The sequence below is a fragment of the Herpailurus yagouaroundi genome, unplaced genomic scaffold (genome assembly GCF_014898765.1).
Source record: "Herpailurus yagouaroundi ecotype Mexico unplaced genomic scaffold, PumYag 142, whole genome shotgun sequence".
NCBI classification, from domain to species: Eukaryota; Metazoa; Chordata; class Mammalia; order Carnivora; family Felidae; genus Herpailurus; species Herpailurus yagouaroundi.
In genome coordinates, this window is record NW_024412397.1 from 64422248 (window position 1) to 64447266 (window position 25019).

A 25019-nucleotide genomic window follows, 5' to 3' on the forward strand; every position below is an offset into this window, starting at 1 on the left:
CACTGCCTCCAGCAGCGGAGGCAGCGGCGGCGGCGGCGGCGGCGGCGGCGGCGGCGGCGGCGTTGGCTCCGCGGCCCCCGGAGCCCCAGGCTGGGAGATGCTGGCTTCCGTCGCAGCCTCTCGCCCCATCCCGGGATCCGGTGGCGGCTGCAGCAGGCTCCAGGCTTCGCGGGCGTCGCCAGGCCCGGTCCCTATCCCCGCCTCACGCCCCCACCTCCACCCCTTCCCGCGGTCCAGGCAGGGCCGCCTGGCTGCACCCAGGGCTGCGGCGCGGGGGAGGGGCCCCCCTGAGGCGCGCGTGGGGCGAGAAAGGTGCCGAGGCGACACCGGAGCGTGGCGAGCAGAGGTACTGGCTCCCGCTGGGTTCTGCGGCTTGGGCCCCCGCCCCATCCCCCACCGGAGCCCCCTCCCCTCCGTTCGCTGCGCGGCGCTGGGCGTGGGGGAGGGGGCGTCGGGCTGTGGGTACCGCTGACGGTTAGGCCTCTGTGCGCATGCGCAGTGATTACCTCGTCTGAAGTGCCCAAGCGCGCTTGTGTTTGGCGGTATTGCTTGCGGCGGGTTACCGAGAAGTGGCAGCTACCCAAACGCGGATCCTCACTGCTGGGGTGTTGTGGCCAGGCGGGTTTGGCCTATCTCCGGCGCTAGTGTTGGGCTCGGGAGGTAGTGGAAAGGGAGGGCGGGGTGAAGTCTCTGTGGAGCCCGCAGGCTTCGCAATGAAGAGGGTTTGGGGGTTCGGGAGGGAGAAAGGCCTGTCGCCCTTGGGCTCCGCTTCTGGCTTGCAGAGCCAGGCTTGCAGGGGCGTTGGGCAGAAGAATAATAGAACTGACAACTTGCTGTTGGGTTACCACGTCCGAGACAGAGATCTCAGAAAGATCCACAAGGCTGCCTGCGTGGGCAACGTAGCGAAAGTGCAGCAGATTCTGCTCTTGGGGAAAAATGGCGTGGATGATAGAGACAAGATGAACAGGTAATAGGGGCTTGGAGGCTGGCAGGGAGGAGGCGGGACGGACCTGGGAGAAGAGCACACCTGGCCTAGCTCTACCTGTGCATCCGGAGCCCTCCCTCGGGGAGCTGGGTTCTCTTCCCTCCTGAGGTCCTGCTGCCCCTCGGTCGTGGGAACCCTACGTGGTCTAGCACCCAGGCCGACAGCGTGAGCGGCAAAAACAAAATCTTCAGCTGCCCTGGCACGTACTCGTTAATTCCTGAATAGACCACTTGACTCTCAAGTTTGACGTGATTTACCCAAATTTCAATAGTAATACACACGAAATTAAGTGTCGACAACATGTTGTTTTTAATGGACTCATTTTCATACCATAATGTCATACATAGAAAAGTGCATAATGGGAGAAATAATTCCTGTAATCAACTTCTGGGCTAGAAATTCTTGGGACAAAATCCAGTATCCAGTTTATGTCTGTGTCCACTTAGGTATGTGTGCTATTTACTGAGGGACCTGGGAAGGACATTTTGAAGTGGAAGATGGCTCTGAATAGGAGGACTTCTTTTTCTCAAAATGTGTACCCTTCCTGTATTTGTCAGTTTTGGGTAAAGCAAATGAAAGCCTCCGGTTTTTAGAATTTTGAGCTACACGTGCTCTTCTTGTGATGTCATTAAGGAAATTTTTGGACTCACTGTCTTGTACATCTGAAACTGATCGAACACTGTATGATAACGAACTGGAATTAACCTAAGAACTTATGTTTTTAGGGGCGCCTGGGTGGCGCAGTCGGTTAAGCGTCCGACTTCAGCCAGGTCACGATCTCACGGTCCGTGAGTTCGAGCCCCGCGTCAGGCTCTGGGCTGATGGCTCAGAGCCTGGAGCCTGTTTCCGATTCTGTGTCTCCCTCTCTCTCTGCCCCTCCCCCGTTCATGCTCTGTCTCTGTCTGTCCCATAAATAAATAAAAACGTTGAAAAAAAATTAAAAAAAAAAAGAACTTATGTTTTTATATAGGAGGTAGATTTGCCCTTCCAGATATCCAAATGTACCTGAAATTTCCACAAATTATTCATTCACAAACAGCTGAAAAGACAGATAAAGGAGTGGTGCAGAGTAGAACATGACCAACGCTCAAATATACATAAGACTTTAAAATTTGACACTGGTGACCTTTCATATTAGTAGGAAAAGGTGAATTATTCATAAGTAGTGGAGAAACAGCCAATTTGGAGAAAACTTATTAGAATTTGATCTCCCTAAAATAAGTTCCAGATGGGATATAAATTTAAAAATTGTAATATGCAAAATAAGAAAATTAACAGAAAAAAAAACCCACAAATGCCTCTTTACCATCCTAAAAATGACTTGAAAACAAGACTTTTGGGGGGGTGCCTGGGTGGCTCAGTCAGTTAAGCCTCTGACTCTTGATTTCGGCTCAGGTCATAATCTCAGGGGTTCGTGGGTTCAAGCCCTTCGCCGGGCTCCCTACTGTCAATGTGGAACATGCTTGGGATTCTGTTTTGCCTCTCTCTCTCTCTCTCTCTCTCTCTCTCTCTCTCTCCCTCTCTCCCCCTCTCTCTCTCTCTCTCTCTATTTCTCCCTCTCAAAAAAAATTGGGGCCCCTGGGTGGCTCAGTTGGTTGAGCGGTCTGACTTTGGCCCAGGTCATGATCCCGTGCTTTGTGGGTTGGAGCCCCGCTTCAGGCTCTGTGCTGACAGCTCAGATTCTGTGTCTCCCTGTCTCTCTGCCCCTCCCTTGCTTGCACGCTGTGTCTCTGTCTCCCAAAAACAAATAAATATTAAAAAAAAATTTTAAATCAAGATTTCTGGAGATTGGTTTAGCAACATAAAAACCTAAAAGCCTCTATCAGAAAATAATATTATTAAAATAAAAGACAATGCACTTGCAAATATTTACAACATATTTGTATCAGACAACAGGATATATCTTCGTTTTACAGAGAAGTCTTTGAAATCAAAACGAACAACAATCTGAAATTTGAAATCGTGCAAAGTACTTCTTTGCATATCTACAAGGGACCAGTGGACATAGGGAAATATAGCGTCCCTGGGAAAAAAGAAATTTAAGTTAAAAAGGGACTGAAATACCGTTTTCCATCTACAACCTTTGTGAAAATAGAGTGATGGTGCTTATACTGCCGCTTAAAGTTTAAGTTGTTTTCGACTTTCCAATAGACAATTTGGTATAAGTACCACATTTAAAAAATATGTATTCCTTTTACCCATCAATTTTATTTCCACTAAAATATCCTTAGGAAATCACTAGTGATAAATGACATACATTTTGCTTTTCTCAGCACTATTTAAAATAGCAATGTATTAAGAAGAACTCGTATAATGGCTTTTATAAGTAAATGGCATTACATCCATAAGATGGATATGTGATCATTGAAGGTGGCATAGATAATAGATATACACAGAGACGCAGAGCTGTGCTTTAGCTGATCATTGAGAACAAAAATCAGTGTGATCATAGGTACACACAAGCAGACTATGGTTTTATGTTAAGCCCCAAATTGCACAAAATGTGATGACATTTGTGATTTCTGAACCTTTGTATTTACATGCATTTTTCTTTTCCTTCAAAGAAAATCTGTGCTTTCTACAGGAAAAGGTATATAAAGGTCCTATTAAAAGTTTATTATCAACAGAAAGGGTTTATTATCGTTGAAGTAATCCTGGAGAAGAGCAAGAATATGAATCTTATATACATAAAAATAATTTCTCACTTTGTGTTGAAAAATATTTTCGGATGTAAAATAAAAAAAATGAGTTAATTAAAATGTTTTTTGAGGATTGGCATATCTGGACAACTTTTGGCCTCTTCAGAAGTAAAGGGAGTATTTTTTATTTGCACTTGTAGATTTTATTATGCATATATTAAGCATATACATATGTTTTCTGTTATAGGTAGCTTTATTACATGTAATAGGTAAATGATTTATATTAGTCATGAAAATAAAATATCTTAGTTGTGTGCTTATGAAAAAAAATAAGACCTAGCAAATATAAGTGATTATTTACTGTTTCAGAAGTATGCTTTCCTTTATATACCTTTTCTTTAAAACTATTGAAGTCTCCAACTGTATTTATCCACTCTTTCCATCCATTTATTTATCAACTAGAACCTGCACATATATTCTATAGCGGACATAATCTACCCAAGATCCTTTTGTTCTCAAAGACTTCATTTTGCACTCTATGAGCAGGATGAGAAATTTTATTGATTTATTTTCTAAAGATTTTATTTTTTGAAGTTTATTTATTTCTTGAGAGGGGTGGGGTGGGGGTGGGGAGTGGGGGGAATGGAGGGACAGAGAGAGAATGCCAAGCAGACCCCGTGCTGAAAGCAGGAAATTTTCCAATACACTTTTCAAAGAGTCCCAGCACGGGGCTTGAGCCAGTGAACATGAGATCGTGACTTGAGCCCAAATCAAGAGCTGCACGCTTAACAGACTGAGCCACCCAGGTGCCCCAGCTGTTATCTTGTTTACTTTATGTTTTAAGTGTTGTTTATTGTTGAGGGTGAAAGCATGAACAGGGGGAGGGGGACAGGGAGAGGAGGGACAGAGCATCTAAAGCAGGCTCTGCACCAGATTTTATATGTAAGTAATCTCTATACCCATCGTGGGGCAAATTTACAACCCTGAGATCAAGGTCCTATGCTCTACTGACTGAACCGGCAAGGCACCCCTAAGATGAGAAATTTTACATTGAAGTATTAGGACTTAATCTCAATGGAAGTTTTCCTCCTTCCTTTCAAAGTTTCTGGAGATAGGAAATTGTAAAAGATGACCTTTACCTGCCCTTTTGAAATTTATGAGAGGAGTAAGTACTAATATTGATCATTGGAAATACTTGATTTTCGTACAATCTGTAGACCTCAATATTTAATAAAATGAGCTGGTCCTGGTCATTGGAATCCTGAGTTTCCTTTGGCTTAAACTTTCTTGAGAGGCAAAGTAAGAAGTCCTTAAAAATGTTTTCCTTTGGTTAATTTAGTCCTCTTTTCCTATAATGCTTTTCAGAACTAAAATTTATTTAAATGCCAATCATATGACTAGAACTGCAATAGACCTATTGTATATACCATCATTTCACATAATGGAAGGCACCAAGATTCTATGGTGTCCCACAATTTTATGTACCAATAATTTTTTTTAAAGTCCTGCCAGTTACAGTTGTAAGACATCTTGAGTTATAAATTGCATTCCAATGTCAGAGATATTAAAATGTGACAAAATGAGCATCTTAGAATCATTGGAATGCAGTATTCTTGCTAATCCTTAAAACATGTCTGCAAAGTAGGTGTAATTGTATCAAGGTACCTAATTGAAGTGTTGTCTATGTAAAGCAGTAGTAATGGTAAAAATTATACTACCCAACAACTATTGAGATGTTATTTGTGCTAGGAAGTGTTCTAAATTCTTGCATAGATCCTCACTTAAGCATCACAACGAGGTCTTGTGAGATAACTACTATGTATTTTATTTTATTTTATTTCATTTCATTTCATTTCATTTCATTTCATTTCATTTCATTTTGTTATGATCATTTTTTTTTTTTTTTTTTTTTTTTTGTAATCTCTACACCTACTGTGGGGCTTCAAACTCACGACCCTGAGATCAAGAGTTACATGCTCTTCAGACTGAACTAGCCAGGTGACCCGAGACAACTACTATTTTTATCCCCTTTTGTTGAGGACATTGAGGATAAGTCTAAGCAATAACTAGTGAGTGACAGAGTTAAACTAGGATTGAAACCCTAGTGGAGCTGAATCCCGAGGTCATGCCCTTTCTCTTCAAACACGCTGCTCTTTTATTAGTGTGATGAGTAATCACTACTAAATATTGTACTTCCTCCAGAGGAAAACTGAATCTTTGTTTTGGAGGCATAGGAATAACATGCTACTTAATGTTTACAATTTCCTGAATTAACTGCATGTTTTGAGAGAGTGCACTATCATTTCCTAAAAAGTCCTCTCACTTTTTTAGGACTGCTCTCCATTTGGCCTGTGCCAATGGCCATCCAGAAGTGGTGACCCTCCTAGTAGAGAGGAAATGCCAGCTTAACCTCTGTGATCATGAAAACAGGACAGCTCTCATGAAGGTGTGTAGTAGCAGCTATGTCTGCCTGAGATGGATTTGATGTCATTCCTTAGAATGAAATGAAGTTATTGCCTTGAAACAAAACGAATCGGTGAAGCCTGTGGCATGCTTACTTAAAATTCTCAGAATTTACACTCTGTTTCTTGGCATATCACTGACAGGCCGTACAGTGCCAGGAAGAGAAATGTGTAAACATACTATTGGAAAACGGTGCCGATCCAAATATTAGGGATGTGAGTGGCAACACTGCTCTCCACTATGCGGCCTTTGGTGATAATATATCCATAATAGAGAAGCTGCTGCTATATAATGCGAATACTGAAGCAAGAAATAAGGTAAAGAACTAATTGATACATTATTTGAAATTTTATATATATACATGAATATTTTAGCCTCAAAATGTTTTATTTCACACACACACACACACACACACACACACACACACACTCACTGAATTCTATCCATCAGGCCCTGTCATCATGGAAATAACTCCAATGCCAAGTCAGGGAGGGCTAGAAAAAGATAGTACCCACAGAAGGGGCAAAGTTGTATCTCCCAGCCACCCTTCCACCCCAGAAAGAAAATGTTTCCATTAGTGCCTATAAGTGGATGGTAGTCTCAGAGCCCATAAAGGACTAAAGGTCTAGTGAGGGGAGTGAGGTGATGATGGAGGCTGGGTGCTATGCAGGAGCTTAGGCAAGGGGTGCTGCTGGGGATAGGTGGGAGGAGGAATGGAGACCCAGACCCAGCAGGGAGAGCTTGGATGTGTGCAAGTGGGAGGAGAAAGCAGCAGGTTGTAGGTGCTGGGCACTGCAGGCCCCGGTGCTCTGAAGATGAGGGCATTGGGGTCAGGTCATGTCTTGACATCCAGCAAAGGCATCTACTTGTGTTGGTAGCCACTCGGCCAGCCATGTACCATGTTGGGGTGTCCCACTTCAGAGAGTAGCTCCCGCTCAACCTTGTGTAGCTCCTCAGCAGGGTTGTAGCTGTACATGGGGAGTAGATGATGGCCACACTTGCTGGCCCGCCTGCCTTTTCTTTGACATGCATTACCTCTCACTGCTGAAACCCCTGAAGGAACACCCTTGGTTGACACGGGTAGGGTCAATTTTACGTATTTGGAAGTTCAAGTATTTATTCCCTGAATGAAAATATTTGGAAATAACTTATTTATCTAAGATTTCTTCTTTCTTTCTTTCTTTCTTTCTTTCTTTCTTTCTTTCTTTCTTTCTTTCCTTCTTTTCTTTCTTTCTTTTGTTCTTTCTTTCTTTCTTCCTTCTTATTATTTTTTATTTATTTTTGAGAGAGAGAGACAGAGACAGAACAAGAGTGGGAGAGGGGCAGAGAGAGAGAGTGGGAGACACAGAATCTGAAGCAGGCTCCAGGCTCCCAGCTGTCAGCATAGCGCCCAATGCAGGGCATGAACTCATGAGCCATGAGATCAAGACCTGAGTTGAAGTTGGATGCTCTACCAACTGAGCCACCTAGGCACCCCTAAGATTTCATTTTAAATAAGGATACTTCTAAAGAAACATTAGAGAATACTGCTTTGTTTTATGTATTTATGGCAAATATTTATGAAAACAATATATTTGTTAAACGTAAAACTTATTTTGTTTTCAAATATTTTTTCCCATCCAATTTTTTTTTATTAGTGAAAAACAACACAGGAAAGCAAATTTTCCCTAGGCTTTGTCTTAAAACTCAAAGAAAACAAATGCATTTTACAATAAAAAATATTGCTGCTGTTGACAAGTTCACATTTGATAGAAAAGTGATTTATAAAAATGGGATTTATCTTTTATTGGCCAAGGCTTAAGAGGAAAAAGAGGAAAGGAGGGAGCAGTCAGAACTAAGTGGGCCAATTTGGAAATTTGGCAAGTGAGAGAAAATAACAAGAAGAGGCTGTTTGTTTTATTTTTCCCCCTTCAGTTTATATGTTTAGTCAAGGAGTCTTCAATTTTCGAGGGGAATAATTGTTACTTAGGGAGAGAGTGAGTTGTAAACCTGCCTAGAGACCAAGTGTAGGAGGACTCAGAGGAAATCAGATTGGCAGTGAACAGGTGGTTGATGAAGTGGGCAAGGAGAGGAAAGAACAAATAATTAACTGTCATATAATCCTATTCTGGCAGAAACAGCCACTTAGATAAGAGTCTAAACTCTGTTCTGAACCCTAGAATATCTTGATGGGAAGTAAGAAGTTTAAAAGTAATGAAATCAAGTTGCATTTTGACTTTACATTTAGTCCCTGTTCTACCTCTGCTCAGGGAAATTAAATGCAGTTTTGATAAGTCATTCTTTTGGCTAAATCTTCAAATGATAGAGGGAGTTGGCCACATACATGAGACTGATGTGATTGTCTGCTGCACCAGCTCTCAGCTAGAATTGTGGTGGTGAATCCCAGTGCCCTGAGGAAGTTTCAATTTTTTTTTACAAGCCTAAACTCTCCCCTGAAGAGTTTGAGTAAATCTAGTAACATGTATACATAGACATGGATATTTAGAAATATTTTTTTTGAGACTGTGCTACAACTCTTGGTTCAGAACTACTGGGGTGTGTGGGTGGCTCAGTCGGTTAAGCATCTGACTTCAGGCTCAGGTCATCATCTCACGGTTCACAAGTTCTAGCCCCGTGTTGGACTCTGTGCTGACAGGTTAGACAGAGACTGGAGCCTGCTTCATATTCTGTAGTCTCCCTCTCTTTTTGCCCCTCCCCTGCTCGTGCTTTTTCTCTCTCTTTCACAAGTAAGTAGACATTTAACATTTATTTATTTTTGGGACAGAGAGAGACAGAGCGTGAATGGGGGAGGGGCAGAGAGAGAGGGAGACACAGAATCGGAAACAGGCTCCAGGCTCTGAGCCATCAGCCCAGAGCCTGACGCGGGGCTCGAACTCCCGGACCGCGAGATCGTGACCTGGCTGAAGTCGGATGCTTAACCGACTGCGCCACCCAGGCGCCCCAAGTAGACATTTAAAAAAGAAAAAAATAAAAGCTAACTACTGAAGGGAGGGGTACCCGGGTTGTTTGGTTGATTAAGCGTCCAACTTCCACTCAGGTTGTGATCTCATGGTTTGTGAGTTCGAGCCCCACATTGGGCTCTGCACTGATGGTGCAGAGACACATGAGAGTCTCTCTCCTTGCCCCTCCCCCACTCGCTCATGCTTGCTCTCTCTCTCTCTCTCATATTCATAGCCATTTGGTTATTACAAGCAGTGTTTTCCTGATTGCAAGAGGAGAAAGTCTTGAATCTTTTTTATTAGTTGAAGCTATGTGACAGACTGTCTTATGACGTCTGTTAAGTTCATATAGCCCTGGCATAATCCAAATGGTAGTTTTAAACATGGAAATGTAGTTAGTGACAATACAGTTGGGAATTGTTTTAATAATTTAGTTTCAGCATAGTTGTGAACTAATTTGTCTATTTGATTAACAGTCTGGGAGAATTAAACACAGATAGATTGCAGTTTTAATAAACGTTGGAAAAAATCTTAAAGTGGGTTTTATGAGTCTTTTGTTGTGATTCTTTTAGACAGAGAGAGTGTGAGTGGGGGAGAAGGGCAGAGGGAGAGAGGGAGAACCTCAAGCAGGCTCCAAGCTCAGTGCCAAGCCTGATGCAGTACTCAGGCCCACAACCCTGGGATCATGACCTGAGCTGAAGTCAAGCGTCAGATGCTCAACTGGCTGAGCCACCCAGGCTCCCCTCTTATGAGTCTTAATAGCAATTTTTATTACATGTTGGGGCCTAAGTGTTTGGTAAAACGTGATACTGATACTTCAGGAAAGATTTACTACAAATATTTGCTTTACGCACAACCAAAATACCCGTGGGCTATTGACTAAATTTGGCCCCTGGATGTGTTTAGTTTCCTCCATAAATTGAGTCAACGTTTAAAATTATGACACTCATGCAGAAATCTGGATTTCAGACTTTTCTTACAGAATCATACCGGATACTTTGAGCCCATACTACTGTTTGGTATGCATTCCAGCGGCTGCCCTTTTTATATGAGGCGTATGTGTCTCCAGTTTGCTACTGTCCCACTTAGGTTCTTCACTTACTCGAGTCACCTACTTTGCCTCCATAAGCATTGCGTTTGCAATTACTGTTTTATGATCTCTCTCTCTCTCTCTCTATATATATATATATATGTATATATATACATATACACACACATATAAATATATATACATAAATATATATATATATATATGTGTATATATATATTCTTAGACTATGCTAATCAGATCTCTTTTGGGACACAAAGAAACCTTGGTAATTTTTTTTTTAAGTTAATTTTGAGAAAGAGAGAGAGAGAATCCCTAGGAGGCACTGGGTTTGAACTCATGAATCATGAGACCTGACTTGAGCCAAAGTCAAGAGTCAGATGCTTAACTGACTGAGCTACCCAGGCGCCTCTGTTTTATGGTCTCTTTTGATAAAGTTTTCAAGGTTTTGAAGGCAATCCATATTGATTTATAATTATATTTTGTATTTTATGTTAATGTCTTCGGAATAGGATTGAATTTTCCAAGTTAGACTTTCTAAGTTGTTTTTGTATTGTAGGTATTTTTTTAATGTTTATTGATTTTGAAGGAGAGACAGCACCTGCATGAGTGGGGGAGGGGCAGAGAGAAAGGGAGACACAGAATCCCAAGCAGGCTCCAGGCTGAGCTGTCAGCATAGAGCCCAGTGCAGGGCTTGAACTCACAAACCATGACATCATGACCTGAACCGAAGTCGGCCTTTTAACTGACTGAGCCACCCAGGTGCCCCATAAGTTAGTTTGAAAACGAGACACTTTTTCCTTCTGTGTACTATAAATCATCGTATTCCTGGGGCGCCTGGGTGGCTCAGTCGGTTGAGCGTCCGACTTCGGCTCAGGTCATGATCTCACGGTCTGTGAGTTCGAGCCCCGTGTGGGGCTCTGTGCTGACAGCTCAGAGCCTGTAGCCTGCTTTGGATTCTGTGTCTCCCTCTCTCTCTGCCCCTTGCCCGCTCATGCTCTGTCTCTCTCTCTCTGTCAAAAATAAATAAACATTAAAAGAAACAATTTGAATAATCGTATTCCTATTGGAATATTTGCAAACCGTATTAGATTAATCATGGTTACAGTTGAATAGGTTATGCCTATTGCAGACAATATTCTCTTTCTCCTCAGCATTGTTCCCCAAAAAATGCAAATAATGTAGTTACTTTCATTATGCTAAACATGATCTGTAGAAACCAGTGTTTGAATTTTTATTGATAAGCCATTATATTTTTATTTCCGATTTATATTTTGCCTAAACTATAAAGTAAGTAGCTATTCCAGTGGAAACTGGATTACAACTAGAATACAAACAGATTGTTTTAGTAGTAGATATGCATTAGGGTCCCAGGATTATTATAATTGAGAATAAAATTTCATATTGAGCTTCCTAGCAGTTAAGATAAAACTTTAGCATTTTATAATAGGAGAAAGCCCATGGGCTATTTAATATTAAGGAATCAAAGTTCATTTGAAGCTTATCTCTTGGAGTTCTGAGCCCATCTCCTTAGTGACCCATTTGGAGCAGGAATGCCTTATGTTGACATCTCAGATGTCAGTGGATCCTGATACCACTGACAGAAGACAAGCAAGTTTGTATAACTTGGGGAAAAGCTTCACCTTTATCGGAAAGCTCTCCAAACTATATCCCTGAAACTCTGATTCCTCAAATGTGAATGTTTGCCACAAAAAGGATTGTCAAATGGGGATTGAGCAGATTTAAATGGATTTTTGTAATGTCAGACATATAATGCAGTTTTATAATATTTCTCAAACATAGGTGATCATGAAATCTTTCCATTGGGACATAGTACTTACCTTCTGGCAAAGTACGTATTCTTTGGAAGATAATTTAAGAAACACTGCTCCAGGGGCGCCTGGGTGGCGCAGTCGGTTAAGCGTCCGACTTCAGCCAGGTCACGATCTCGCGGTCCGTGAGTTCGAGCCCCGCGTCGGGCTCTGAGCTGATGGCTCAGAGCCTGGAGCCTGTTTCCAATTCTGTGTCTCCCTCTCTCTCTGCCCCCCCCCCGTTCATGCTCTGTCTCTCTCTGCCCCAAAAAAAAAAAAAACTTTAAAAAAAAAAATAAAAAAAAAAAAAAAAAAAAAAAAGAAACACTGCTCCAGAGATCATCATTTAGGTTATTAATTCAGTAAAAGTACTTAAAGCATTTACTGCTGTGTTTTGGAGTTTGGAGATATAGACATAAGAAATAGCCCCTGCTCTCAAGAAACTCTTGGTTTAGACAGGGAACAATAACTACAGTATACCATCATGAGTACTGTGATAGAAGCAACAATCTTGGAACCAGTCAGTGTTTGAATTGAGTTTGGGAGAATGACTGCATATAATCTGTTGAAGAAGGTGGAGGAGGGCTATTTTATTAAAAACAATTTTTAATGTGTGTTTTTTTTTTAATTTTTTTTCAACGTTTTTATTTATTTTTGGGACAGAGAGAGACAGAGCATGAACGGGGGAGGGGCAGAGAGAGAGGGAGCCACAGAATCGGAAACAGGCTCCAGGCTCTGAGCCATCCGCCCAGAGCCCGACGCAGGGCTCGAACTCACGGACCACGAGATCGTGACCTGGCTGAAGTCGGACGCTTAACCGACTGTGCCACCCAGGCGCCCCAAATGTGTATTTCTTTTTGAGAGAGAGAGAGAGAGCGAGGGCAGGGGGGGAGAGACACAGAATCTGGAACAGGCTACAGGCTGTGCGCGGTCAGCATAGAGCACAATGCAGGGATCAAACTCACAAACCCTGAGATCATGACCTGAGCTGCAGTTGGTCACTTAACCAACTGAGCCACCCAGGTGCCCCAGTGGAGGAGGGCTATTTTAAAGAGGAGCAGCAGCAGGTGAAAGCACAGGGGTGGGATGGAAGAGGCCATTTTTTTATTTACTTTTTGTATTATATGTTTAAGTTTAGAGGATCTTTTGTATGTTTTAAAATTCCGTATGGAAAGGTGTAATTTTGTAAATTCTGAATTGTTTTTGCTCTTTTACAGGATAACTTCACACCACTTCTAGTTGCTGTAAATGAAAACAAACAGCAAATAGTGGAAGTTTTAGTAGAAAAGGTGGCAAATATACATGCAGAGGATAAATTAAAAAGGTGCAGTAGTTTTCTTTTAAACCTTAGTATGGTTCTAGAGTGGTAATAATTATTCAAGTCAGGAAGATTAACTTCAGAAGAAGAAGATTAATTTATAATTATATAGTGAAAAATGTCAACACATCACCAGTTAGGCAGAAAGCAATTAATCTGACTGGGCAACATGAAGAACAGGGTATAGCAGAATTCATATTCCTTGATGATGTTGACTCACTTGCAGTGTTTATTTTTAAGTAGGTTCCGTGCTCGGCCTGGAGTCCAACACTGGGCCTGAACTCATGACTCTGAGATCAAGACCCGAGCTGAGGTCAAGAGTCTGATGCTCAACCAACTGAGTCCCCCAGTTGCTCCTGCAGTGGGTTTTTTTGTTTGTGTGTTTGTTTTTTCTGCCACATGATTTTGTGTTAACTAAAGGGATTTCATATTAGTTTTATAAAGGGTGGACTCTCAGCTCTTAATTTACTTTATGACACAATATTGGCCTTCTTAACCCTTTTATGGTATTTTTTTAAACTTCTACTTCACTCTTATGTGGATCCTGAGAAACTTAACAGGAACCCATGGGGGAGGGGAAGGAAAAAAAAAAAAGAGGTTAGAGTGGGAGAGAGCCAAAGCATAAGAGACTGTTGAGAACTGAGAACAAACTAAGGGTTGATGGGGGGTGGGAGCGAGGAGAGGGTGGGTGATGGGTATTGAGAAGGGCACCTTTTGGGATGAGCACTGGGTGTTGTATGGAAACCAATTTGACAATAAATTTCATATATAAATAAAAAAAAATTAAAAAAAATAACAAATAAAAAAAAATTTTTTTAAGAGGTAAAAAAAACAAAAACAAAAACAAAAAACTTCTACTTCGTAGAGGCACCTAGGTGGCTCAGTTAGTTAAGCATTCGACTTTGGCTCATGTGATCATCTCATGGTTCGTGGGTTGAACCCCACATCAGGCTCTGTGCTGACAGTGTAGAGCCTGCTTCAGATTCTCAATCTCTCTCTTTCTCTCTCTCTCTCTCTCTGTCTCTGCCCGTTGCCCACACTCTCGCGTACACTCTCTCTCTTTCTCAAAATAATCGTAAATAAACTTAAAACAAAAAGAACTTCTACTTCATATATATTTTTCCTTCAAAGAAGTATATTGGGGTGCCTGGGTGGCTCAGTTGTTTAAGTCTATGACTTTGGCTGTGGTCATGGTGTCATGGTTCGTGGGTTTGAGCCCCACGTCGGGCTCTGAGCTGACGGCTCAGAGCCTGGAGCTGCTTTGGATTCTGTGTATCCCTCTCTCTCTCTCCCTGTGCCTTGCTTGAGCTCTGTCTCCCAAAAGCGAATAAATGTTTTAAAAAAGATGCGTATTAAACATAAATAGGAGTTGTTTTGTCTTCTGGATGACACTTTTCTTTAAATTGCTTTTTTTTTTCTTTTTTGAGGAATACTGATGTCGTTAGGTGATCTCTAAGTGATGATTAATTGCTATTACCAGGTCTCATCAGGTGTTACCCTTTTTCATGTCCAGTATATGTATTTTTTATTTTATTTTTAATTGGTAGGAGTAGAAAGATGAAAGATAACTTTAACTGAATAGACTTTTCCTTTAATGAGGATAAGTTATAGGTGGGTGATAAAGAAGAAAGAGATGTGCTTTAGATTCACACAAGACTAAGTTGATTCATAGCTTTCCTACTGGCTAGGTGTTGTGACCTTGGGAGAGTTACGTATCATCACTAAATATGTTTCCTGATATGAAAAGGATGATGATAATATATCTTTCAAGGGTGGTTGTGCGTAAATAATATTTTATATACATAGCATTTAATTTAGCGCCTACCATACGCTTATCAGCATCCTTAACTATAATTATGCCTATTTTGTTAGCATTCGCATTAAAATATTATCATTTTAAGCCTGCAGACAGTTTCTATAATTACTTGACCTCTAGATGGCTTTGAAGTGCACTGTATTAGATTAAGGAAGACATGGGGAATTCTTTTTTAAAATCTTTACCTATTCGGATAAGTGACCTCAGCATAGTTTCTTGTTTATCAAAGGACTTTAAATTAGCAACTCTATAATACGTCACCCAAGTGGGACAAGAAGCTTCCTTTTTGTCCCTTCATTTTGGCCTTGGAGATCATTTACAAAGATGAACACTGAAACATGTAAATGGTCGATTCTGAACAGATAGGCAAGATATTAACCTGATACAGCGTATCAAATTAGCTGTTTAAATAACTCTAGATTCCTAAGAATGAAGTTATCTCTGTTATTTTAGAACAGCCTTCATGCTTGCTGTAAATTATGACGCAACAAATGTAGTCAGGCTTCTTCTTCAGCAAGGTATTGACCCTTTTCCTCAAGATGTATATGGATGGGCTACAGATGAATATGCTTATATTAAGGGTTTTAATCTGTAAGTGTTTGTATTAAAATGCTAGTCATTACTAAACTGAGTTTTCAAATAATGTAACTGTTATCTTCGTATGGAACAGATGGGATTTCGTAGTTTGGTCAGGCAGTTTTGGAATGGTAATCAGTTAGTCCACAACATGAGCCAGAAATCAAGCAAAGGACTAGACTAGTTGGAAGTAGGAATGTGTGCAGGATTCTTTATCTCAGGACTTTTGAGACCTTTATCGTCCAGGATTATGCATTTCATTTCAAGTATAACCCCTCTGCATGGGGCACAAATAATGTTACATCTCTGTGTTTTCTAACTAGTAACCTGGGTCTTGAAATGTTCAGTTTTGTAGAAGACCCTGTACTTTCCTTTGAGGGCTATCTCCTGTACTCTGTCCCTTGAATTTTACAAGAACCTAAGGAGCACCCTAAGACCAAAGAGACAGTCCTCTTTCACAAGTCATTTGGAGGGGACAAAAGGGCATCTGATCATTCTACAGTTTTCTTTGATTCTGTTTCTGTGGCATTGCTGTTGAAACTGGTGCTGCAGTCTGGTCGTGATTGACCTTTGCTCCCAGGATTCCCTTGCTGATCCAGATTTTTCAGTCTTCATGGTGATCCACACTTAGATTTCAAAGTTACAAAGTTTCTTTTGCTCACTGCACATGCACATATGCTCAGCAGCTATCCCAAAGCACCAGCACCCTGTTAGGGCAGCTGGGCCTCCTGGCTTTCGCCATACACCCCTGTCCCTCCACGCTCAAAGACCTTATGTGGAACCCATATCTTAGCCTAGACTTTCCTTATGAGTTACCCTTTGCAGATCTTGTTTGTCTTTTTTTTGGCCAGAAGATGTTAGTTGGGACCATTCTAAGCTGTCAGAGAGGTTCAAATGATGCTGCAGGAAGAGATCAGACTTCCCTTTCTCCTTTGTTAGTAGATCTGTACCCCTGCCTTTTTTTGTTTGTTTGTTTTAAGTAGGCTCCATGCCCAGCGTGGAGTCCACCATGGGGCTCGAACTCATGAGCCTGAGATCAAGACCCAGCTGAGATCAAGAGTTGGATGCCCAACGGACTGAGCCACCCAGGTGCCCCTGGACCACCGCTTTAAATCCTGTGGAGCATCTTTTCTGAGGTCATGGAAGGTCTCATCTTGCCCTTCCCAGAGTAATGAGCATCACCTAAGAGGCCATGGCCTGAGAGGCCATGTTTTGGGTATAATATCTCATCAAATCCTCTTATAAAACTTGTAAACTAAGGCAGTAATTTCCCTTGTTTTATACAGGGAGATTTTGAGCCAAAGAGAAGTGGCTTCTCCAAGAACAAATAGCTATAGGTTATAGAGCTAGGACTTCTGGGTTCCAAACCCTTTCCATTCTGGCAAGCGAATTCTAATTATTCTCATTACTATTTGATGTGTATTTACTTTTGATAGAAGGAGACGGAGTATGAGCTGGGGTGGGGGGTGGTTGCAGAGAGAGAGGGAGACACAGAATCCGAAGCAGGCTCCAGGCTCTGCACTATCAGCACAGAGCCCGACGTGGAGCTCAGAGCCATAACCCGTGAGATCATGAACTGAGTTAAAGTTGGGCGCTTAACTACCCAGGTGCCCCAGGCAATCTAGTTCTAATTGACTAAGCTAGAATGCCCTCAATTCATGACTGGTTCATCTTCCTGTTTTTTTCTTCTTTAAGTACAGACTTAATGAAAGGCTTCTAGAATGTACAAATTTGAAGTATATGGGGTAATTCAAGTTTTGATATTTGCTCTGATATTATTTGAAATACTCTAAGCATTGGATGTATTTGGTAAATGTTTTTCATATCACCATTAAAATAGTAATATTATTTATCACACTTTTTTATACATAGCAGTGACGAAATAATTTGCCACCATAAAGAAGAAATCATGCTTAAAAATTCTCTGCAAAATAGCAATCCAGGTAAGACTTTACATAGTGAATTGCTCTTGGTGGTACTAACATAGGTAAAGTCAGAGTAAGGGTGTTTTGATAATGAAAGAACAATGAAGAAAAGAACACCAATGTGTAAATTGCATGTGTATTCATTTTCTTTCTTAATTTCTTTCTTTAGAGTCTAATGTTCAGAATGATTTAAGAAGTTAACTGTAGGTAATTGAAAATATGAGGCAGTATTATCTGAGAAGAAATTCATTATTTTAGTCATGACCCCTAAAATACCATGTGACATCTTTGTGTAATAAATACGAAAATGCTTTGTTAACTGTTTATTTAATTTTGAGAGAGAAAGAGAGAGAGAGAGAGAGAGAGAGAGAGAGAGAGAGAGAGCAGGAGAGGGGCAGAGGGAGGTAGACAGAGGATCCAAAGCAGGCTCCACCACTGACAGCAGAGAGACCAATGTGCGGCTCGAACTCGTGAGCTGCGAGATCACGACCCGAGCCAAGGTCAGATGCTTCACCAACTGAGCCATCCAGGTGCCCAGAGGAAAAAAGATTTTTAAGTTAGTAGGTTTTATGTTTCCTCCATAAACATAACAAATTGCACTTGCTATAAAAATGGATCTTTTATAAAATGTTTATAAATGGATTATATTTAGTAAATATTGTTACCTAGTGATTTGTCTCATTAAAAATTAACCAGCCAGCGGCGCCTGGGTGGCGCAGTCGGTTAAGGGTCCGACTTCAGCCAGGTCACGATCTTGCGGTCCGTGAGTTCGAGCCCCGCGTCAGGCGGAAAAGGAAATTCCCTTTTCCTTCTCTCTCTGCCCCTCCCCTGTACATGCATGCTCTGTCTCTCTCAAAATAAATAAACATTTAAAAACAACAACAACAACAACAAATCCAGAATGAGATATGTTGACTTCATTAGAACAATGTTTTCTTCTGTTTCTTGGAGAATTGTCACGACAGTGTAATTTTGTTAGAATAAGATACTCTGTTGCCATTAGTCAAAATTTTAGCTTCATAAGTATTCAAATAGGGCAACTTGGGCTCCAGGAATTATAATAAAAGCACAAATGTTTCACAATCACACACACACACACAAAATGCTACTGTTGCTCCCTAGTTGTGGCACCTAGTACACTGCACAATCTGAAAAGTAGGAAGAAAGCTTTAACCTGGTAGACTGTTACCAAAGACCTTCTGTAGGTTAGTTTTGGAAGTTACAGCAAAGGCAAAGATCGAGCAGACAGCGTTTGGATCATGAAGGTGCTCATAACAGAATAGAGCTGTCCCTGCGGTTTTTGAAACAGAAAAGTTTCTGTGGCTTTTAAAAATAATTTTCAAAGGAATCATTTTTATTCACATCCATTTGTTCACTTCACAAGTCACTCTTAAGTGCCTTTTAGCTACTAAGTGTTATCCTGTTGCTGTAGAATACAAACATTCAAAAACCAGTCTCTGCACCCCAGGAGTTTGTTGTTATCCCTGTCATTTGTATTATGTACTCTCTTTAGTGCTTACTAGGTGCCAGAGTCTCGTAGAGCTTATAATTATCATTGTTATTTTGTATTGGCATTTGTTCCAGTTACCGTAAGTTCACGGTGAGGAGTCAGAGTTTTCAAAGACTGGGTAGAATCTACGGTAAGCATGCAGGGTGAGTAGTTCAGTTTGCCAGGTAGAGAGGCAGAATGACAATGTTTGGCAGGACCAACATTTGTATGTTTGACAATGTTTGTAAACTGTCACGATTACGTGTTTGGCGGAGTACACAGCAGTGCAGAGGCGAAGGTGTACGAGTGAACTTAGCAGGATTTATGAGCAGTTGGGTTTTGCTGGTAGAAAACGTGTGCTATGGGAATGGTTGGGAATGAGGTGAATACCTAGGTAAGACAAGCTTATGGAAGTTTGTCAGTGCTATAGAAAGGAGTAGATCTTACCCGATAGGCCTTGGGAAGTTTCTTCGGTAGAATGCTTTTAACAGCAAATAATAGGTGACTTCTAACAGCGACGAAAACAGTAGGAACCAGAAATGTTTTGATGGTTCAGTGATGTCATCAGGATCCCAGTCGTCTCTTGTTCAGTTTTGGAGTTGGTGGTGTTTTTATTTCTCCTTTCTAGGGTGGCTAATTAGCGACAGCTCCAGGTATCATACTCTCACATGGCAACATCCGGTGGGTGGGAAGGACTGCTTTTCTTTAGGTGTTTCTTTTCACTAGGAAGAGGCTTTCAGTAGCCTTCCTCTAGCATTTTAAAGACTAGGTTACATCACATACTCACTCCTAAACTGGTCCCTGGTAAATCAGGTACTGTGATTAGCTTAGAATAATCCTTTCTCTTTTTGAAGCCAGGGTGAGGCCACCTTCTTTGTGTATGGAGACAGCAATATCCAAATAAAGTTGTGATTCTCTAGCAAGAATGAAGAATATGGAAGGGCTCTTAGGGAGGGAGGCGGCAGTATTTGATGCAGGGAGTTTGGAGAATTTGAAGCCGAAGACTAAGAAGATTAGATTTGAGTTAGGACACTCTGGTTATGGCATAAAATACAGATCACCAAGCCTTTTTCCCTAAAGATCCAGTGAATATTTTAGGTGATGTGGTCTCTCAGCTCTGCCCTTGTAGTGTGAAAGCAGCCGTAGCAATATGTAAGTGAAGACCTGGGACTATGCCCCAATAAAACATTACTTACAGAACCAGATGGCAGGTTGGATTTGGCCTGTGGCCATAGTTTGCTGAGCCCTCATATGGAGGATAGGTTATAGGAAACCACATAAAGAGACTGGGAGGCAAAGGAAGCTCTTGTTTTCTTAGCCTGGTATTAGTCCATTGTGAAACTTTCAGCTGTGTAGATTGAAAACGTCAGGGGGTTCAGTTTATTCCATTAATTTTTTTTTTCTGGGCCTTGGGTCTTTCTCATTTGTTTTGCTGAAAATTTTTTATTTGTTTAAGAAATAACAATAATATTTGGTGGCTTTTTTTTCCCCTGTGAAAATCATCAGTTAAGAACTCATGTTTGACTAGGGCAGTAGCAGGGGAAAGATAAAGCAGAGACAGAAACAGTACAGTTAATATGAGTTTGTGATTCCTGAATATAAAAAGTTAGGGGGTGAGAGAGAACTCTCAGAAGATTCAGAGGTTTCCAGGTTGTGCACCAGCATTTAAATTGGACATGAAGAATGAGTAGGACTTTATCAGATGAACAGAGGAGAGCAGCAGGAATGAGGAAGACCAGTAGTTTTCTGTATAGGTTGACTTTGATGGAATATCCATGTAGGATATTCTCAGTATTTGGATAATTGAATAATAGGAGTTTCCAGCTGGAGATAGACCTTCAAGATTGGAGGTGCAGATTTGAAATAATCTGCTTAGAATTATTAGGCAGAGTCATAGCTTGGATAAAGATTGAGCTTGTCCATGATGGAAAACATGGAGAATGAGAAAGCCAGTGAACAAACCCTGGGGATACCATTCTAGAGAGGATGGATGGAAGAATGGCAGTTAGTAAAGAAGACTGAGGAGTGCTCGGGAAAAAGTAGGTGAGGAATTAGAGGAAGTGATGTGGAGAAAATTTTCAAAAACTTCACGCAGGAGTATTTTATCAAATTACTAGAAAGAAAGTTGGATTTAACTTTTAAAAGTTCTCTGGTGGTAACCTTTTCAAAAGAACAATTTGTGAGTTAAGGCCTTTTATTTACGTGGTTGGTGCTTTCGGTGTCCAAACGTGGAAAAATAACATATCAACCAAGGTCCTATCTAACTTTTTGTAAATGCAACACCTACCCAGGCAGGGTCAAGGGAAAATGGTCTAGCCTGGTGAGTATACTTGCCCAGCATTTTTCCATAATTGTCAAAACCTAGGAGTCAAGTGTGAGGAAAAGTGTTGTCGTTCTTACCTGCTGCTTGTGGGAGTACTTGAGGTTTTCCTCAAGTCCTTGATGAACTCTTCTGGATGAATACTGGGACAAAAATCTGGCTGCAACAGCTGGAAGCCACTGTCAGGCCCTGTCTCTGGAATGGAATCCCGAGACAGCTGTATTTTTAATAGCTTTAAATTTTGATCAGAAATAGTTTCTAGAGCAGCAGACTGGAGAAACCGACCTCGTGTCAATATGTTATTGCAGAAAACTAATATCATAACAAGGAGAAAATGTCAGGTGATGCGCTGAATCTACTAGTTCTCCGTAGTTTGGGAATTCTAGTGATGTCAGTAAAAAAGTCAATACGGGATTATTTTTGCTTGTGTCTTTTTTGTTATGTTTGAATACCTGACTGTATTTTGTTAGTGCTGTCTCTCTTTATTTTCTTTTGATTGGCCTTCTTCTGATATCTCTCCTTTTAGTCTGCCTTTCTGAATTGGATCCCTAAAGAAAGCTCTAAGGAAAATTGTCTTGGAATCTACTACTATTAGAATACATTTCCACCATATGCATGTTGAACATATATGTATATTTCCTTCTAAGGCATTGGGCTACCTAATCTCAAGTTTGTGTCATCTTTATGAGTTTCTTAGGCAAAACGACTTTCTACCTGTACACACAGTGATAGTGATAGTGATAGTGTCAGTGATGATGCCCTGTCAAGATTGAAAGCATTTTCTGGATTGTCAGGTAGAAATTTTTGTAGGGTACAGTTTTAAAGTGAACTGCTTTAATATTTTTTTCACAAATTGGTAAGCTGTGACTTAACAAGAATATGTGGCCAATTGGAATACCAAGTTTTGAACCAATTATATAGAAGATAACTCACTTTGCCTTCCCCCAAATGGGTCCTATTGATCTTCAATGCTCAAATCTGCTGTTTTCAGGGTGGAGTGGATAATTCCCCTGACAATTTGGACACAGTAATTATGACTTTTTGATTATTTTGGCAATAACTGCCTTTAATAGGTGAACTATATTTTTAATTTTCTAAGAAATTAAGGAAACGAAACAAAAAGAATATAATCGGTAGTATGTTTTTATACTGGGTCTGATAGTTCTGTTTTTTCTAGAACGATCCCTGTTACTTCTTTGATTCCTATCTGCCAGAAAAATGAACTAAGTCCTAGTGAGTTGGAGAAAATGAACTGATTTTTCATATTTGAGAGGAACTTGTATATGGTAGAACCTACTGGCAACCACGAGGATTCTCTCTCTTTTGTTTTTCTGAGTAAAATAGGAGTGTTGCTTGTTTCACGCTTTCTGACATCATGATTTCATCTATTCCTTTGAAACCTTTCCTCAAATGGATATATAGGAATGTAGGAATTTTCTAGGCAAATACCAAGAAAAAGAGATTCCAGGACAGGTATTCTGTGACATAACCTTCTGACTGTAACCACGTGTAAGACATCAACCCAAATGATAAAAATTTCATATAACGCAGTTGTGTTAGAGGCTCCCCAACGGCACCCAGATTTGATTATTCACTAGAGGAGCTCACAGGACTCAGCATATAGTTATACTCATGCCTTTGGTTTCATATGGAGACAGGCTAGAAAGGCCAATCAGCACAGAGACAAGGTGCATGGGGTGAAGTCCAGAGGAGACCAAGCGCAGGCTTCCAGGAATCCTTTCTCTATGGAGTTAGCAGGATGTGCTTAATTCCTCCAGCATGAAATTAGGACAGCACAAGTGAAATGTTGTCTGCCAGTACGAGGCTTATGGGTACTCAGTGCCCAAGGTTTTCATCAAACGCTAATCACATAGGCATCTTCTCCTTAGCATGTGCCAAAATCCCAGCTTTCCAGACGGAAATCAAGTGTATGGCCTTAAGCACATTGATTGTACCAGCACTTAGGCACAGTGAGCCACTCTTAACCAGCTAGGAAATGGTGGGAACCTTCCTTAAGTCCAAGATCCCAGGGAACAACCAAGGGCCAGTCATTCAAGGAGGATGTTCTGAGGGTAGCCATCTTTGGCCTGCTGGATGAAATCTGTTCTGCATAGGAATTATAGCCCTGACTTAATTTTTGGTGGTGTCTTAAAATTTTATTTTACTAGCAAGTAATATGATGGTTACCATGGTACTGGTTTCAGTTTCATCATCCATATGAAATAGGTATTTGTACAAAAAAGACTAGGGCCATATTAGGTCATTATAATCTTTTTGATGTGATTAAGCTTTCATTATGATTCTTAGATACGATCAACATAATGATTTTTGATTTAAAATTAGAATAAAATCTCTTAATTCTATGGAAAACCCAGGTTTGATTCATATAGCTCTGAATTCCTGTTTATAGTTATATTTGATCATATTCACCAATTGTTTTCTTTCCTAAGTATACAAGTAGCTTTTGTATTTTTGTATTTTGCTTTATGTATTTTCATATAATTCCATATGGGAGACAGTACCCCTACTGTGTTACTTTCATATCTATCTTAATTTTCAAGGTGACTGTATCTTGCATTAATATATGGTAAGAGTAGCTTCAGTGGATACTGTGTTCTGTTGTTGTTCTTTACATTTAATGAGCCTTATTGTTACAGCAGCTTTAAGTTCACAGCAAAATATAATAGAAAGTACAGAGAGTCTCCATATGCCATACCATGCTCCCGTACACGCCTAGCCTCCCCTGTTGTCAACATCTTGCACGACAGTGGTCCATTTTTAGTAGTATCTTTTCTTCAGTTCCTTTGTTTAGTTTTGAGTGAGAGAGCATGCATGCATGTGAGCAGCGAAGGGGCAGAGGGAGAGAGGAGAAAGAATCCTGTGCTGTCAGCACAGAGCCTGATGCAGGACTTGGTCCCATGAACTGTGATATGACCTGAGCTCAGATCCAGACCTGGACGCTGAACCAACTGAGCCACCCAGGCACCCTGAGAACAGTGGTGTGTTTTATACGGACACTAACTCATCATTTTCAGGCAAAGTCTGTAATTTGCGTTAGTGTTCAGCCTTGGTGTTATACATTCTATGAGTTTTAACAAATGTGTAATGATGTGAATCCACCTTTGTGGTATCATGTGAAAGAGTTTCACTGCCTTAAAGGTCCTCTGTGCTGTGCCCCTTTATCCCTACATTCACCCCAACACTTACCTCCATAGTCTTGCTCTTTCCAGAGTGTCATACAGTAAGAATCATACAGTGGGCATCTTGAATGTTTAGAAAATTAAAATTCCTCAGTAATTGAATGTAGGCATTCAAGATATTCTTTGCCCTTGGTTTTGTTTTGTTGCTCATCAGTAGAGGATCTGATGATACATGCCTTCCATGAAAAAAAGCATGATTTCTCTAGATGTGTGTCACCTAATGGGGAGGGTTGAGAAAAATGACATCATGAACCACTACATAGCATTCACATTGGGATCATCCTCCTCTGTGATGTGCGGTGGGACTAGATAGACTCTCTAGCAATGGAAGGAGACAGTCTCAAGAGGTTAGAACTTTATCAAACTGGAATGCCAAATCCTTCTTCCTTAACTTCCCATTGGAAATAAGGCCAGGGAGAGTCTGTTTGCTATGGTTTGGCCATGCTGCAAAGTACAATAGCTATAGAGCACACTTTGTGAGGGGGTGCTT

At 40.9% G+C, this 25019-nt stretch overlaps 1 protein-coding gene across 12 annotated transcripts in view; it reads left to right on the plus strand.

Moving 5' to 3' along the window:
- Positions 1-686: 686 nt before the first annotated feature.
- The window catches only part of LOC121033224 (ankyrin repeat domain-containing protein 26-like), a 102207-nt gene continuing 77874 nt past the window's right edge, over positions 687-25019 (plus strand). For 11 of the 12 annotated variants that reach the window (XM_040479503.1, XM_040479504.1, XM_040479501.1 and 8 more), the window contains exons 1-5: positions 687-967; positions 5956-6070; positions 6231-6404; positions 13103-13209; positions 17468-17538. In XM_040479503.1, the coding sequence (XP_040335437.1) occupies positions 714-967; positions 5956-6070; positions 6231-6404; positions 13103-13209; positions 17468-17538 (721 nt within the window). In that variant the 5' untranslated portion in view covers positions 687-713. The remainder of the gene's footprint in view (positions 968-5955; positions 6071-6230; positions 6405-13102; positions 13210-17467; positions 17539-25019) is intronic. The other variant, XM_040479500.1, reaches the window with a different exon arrangement.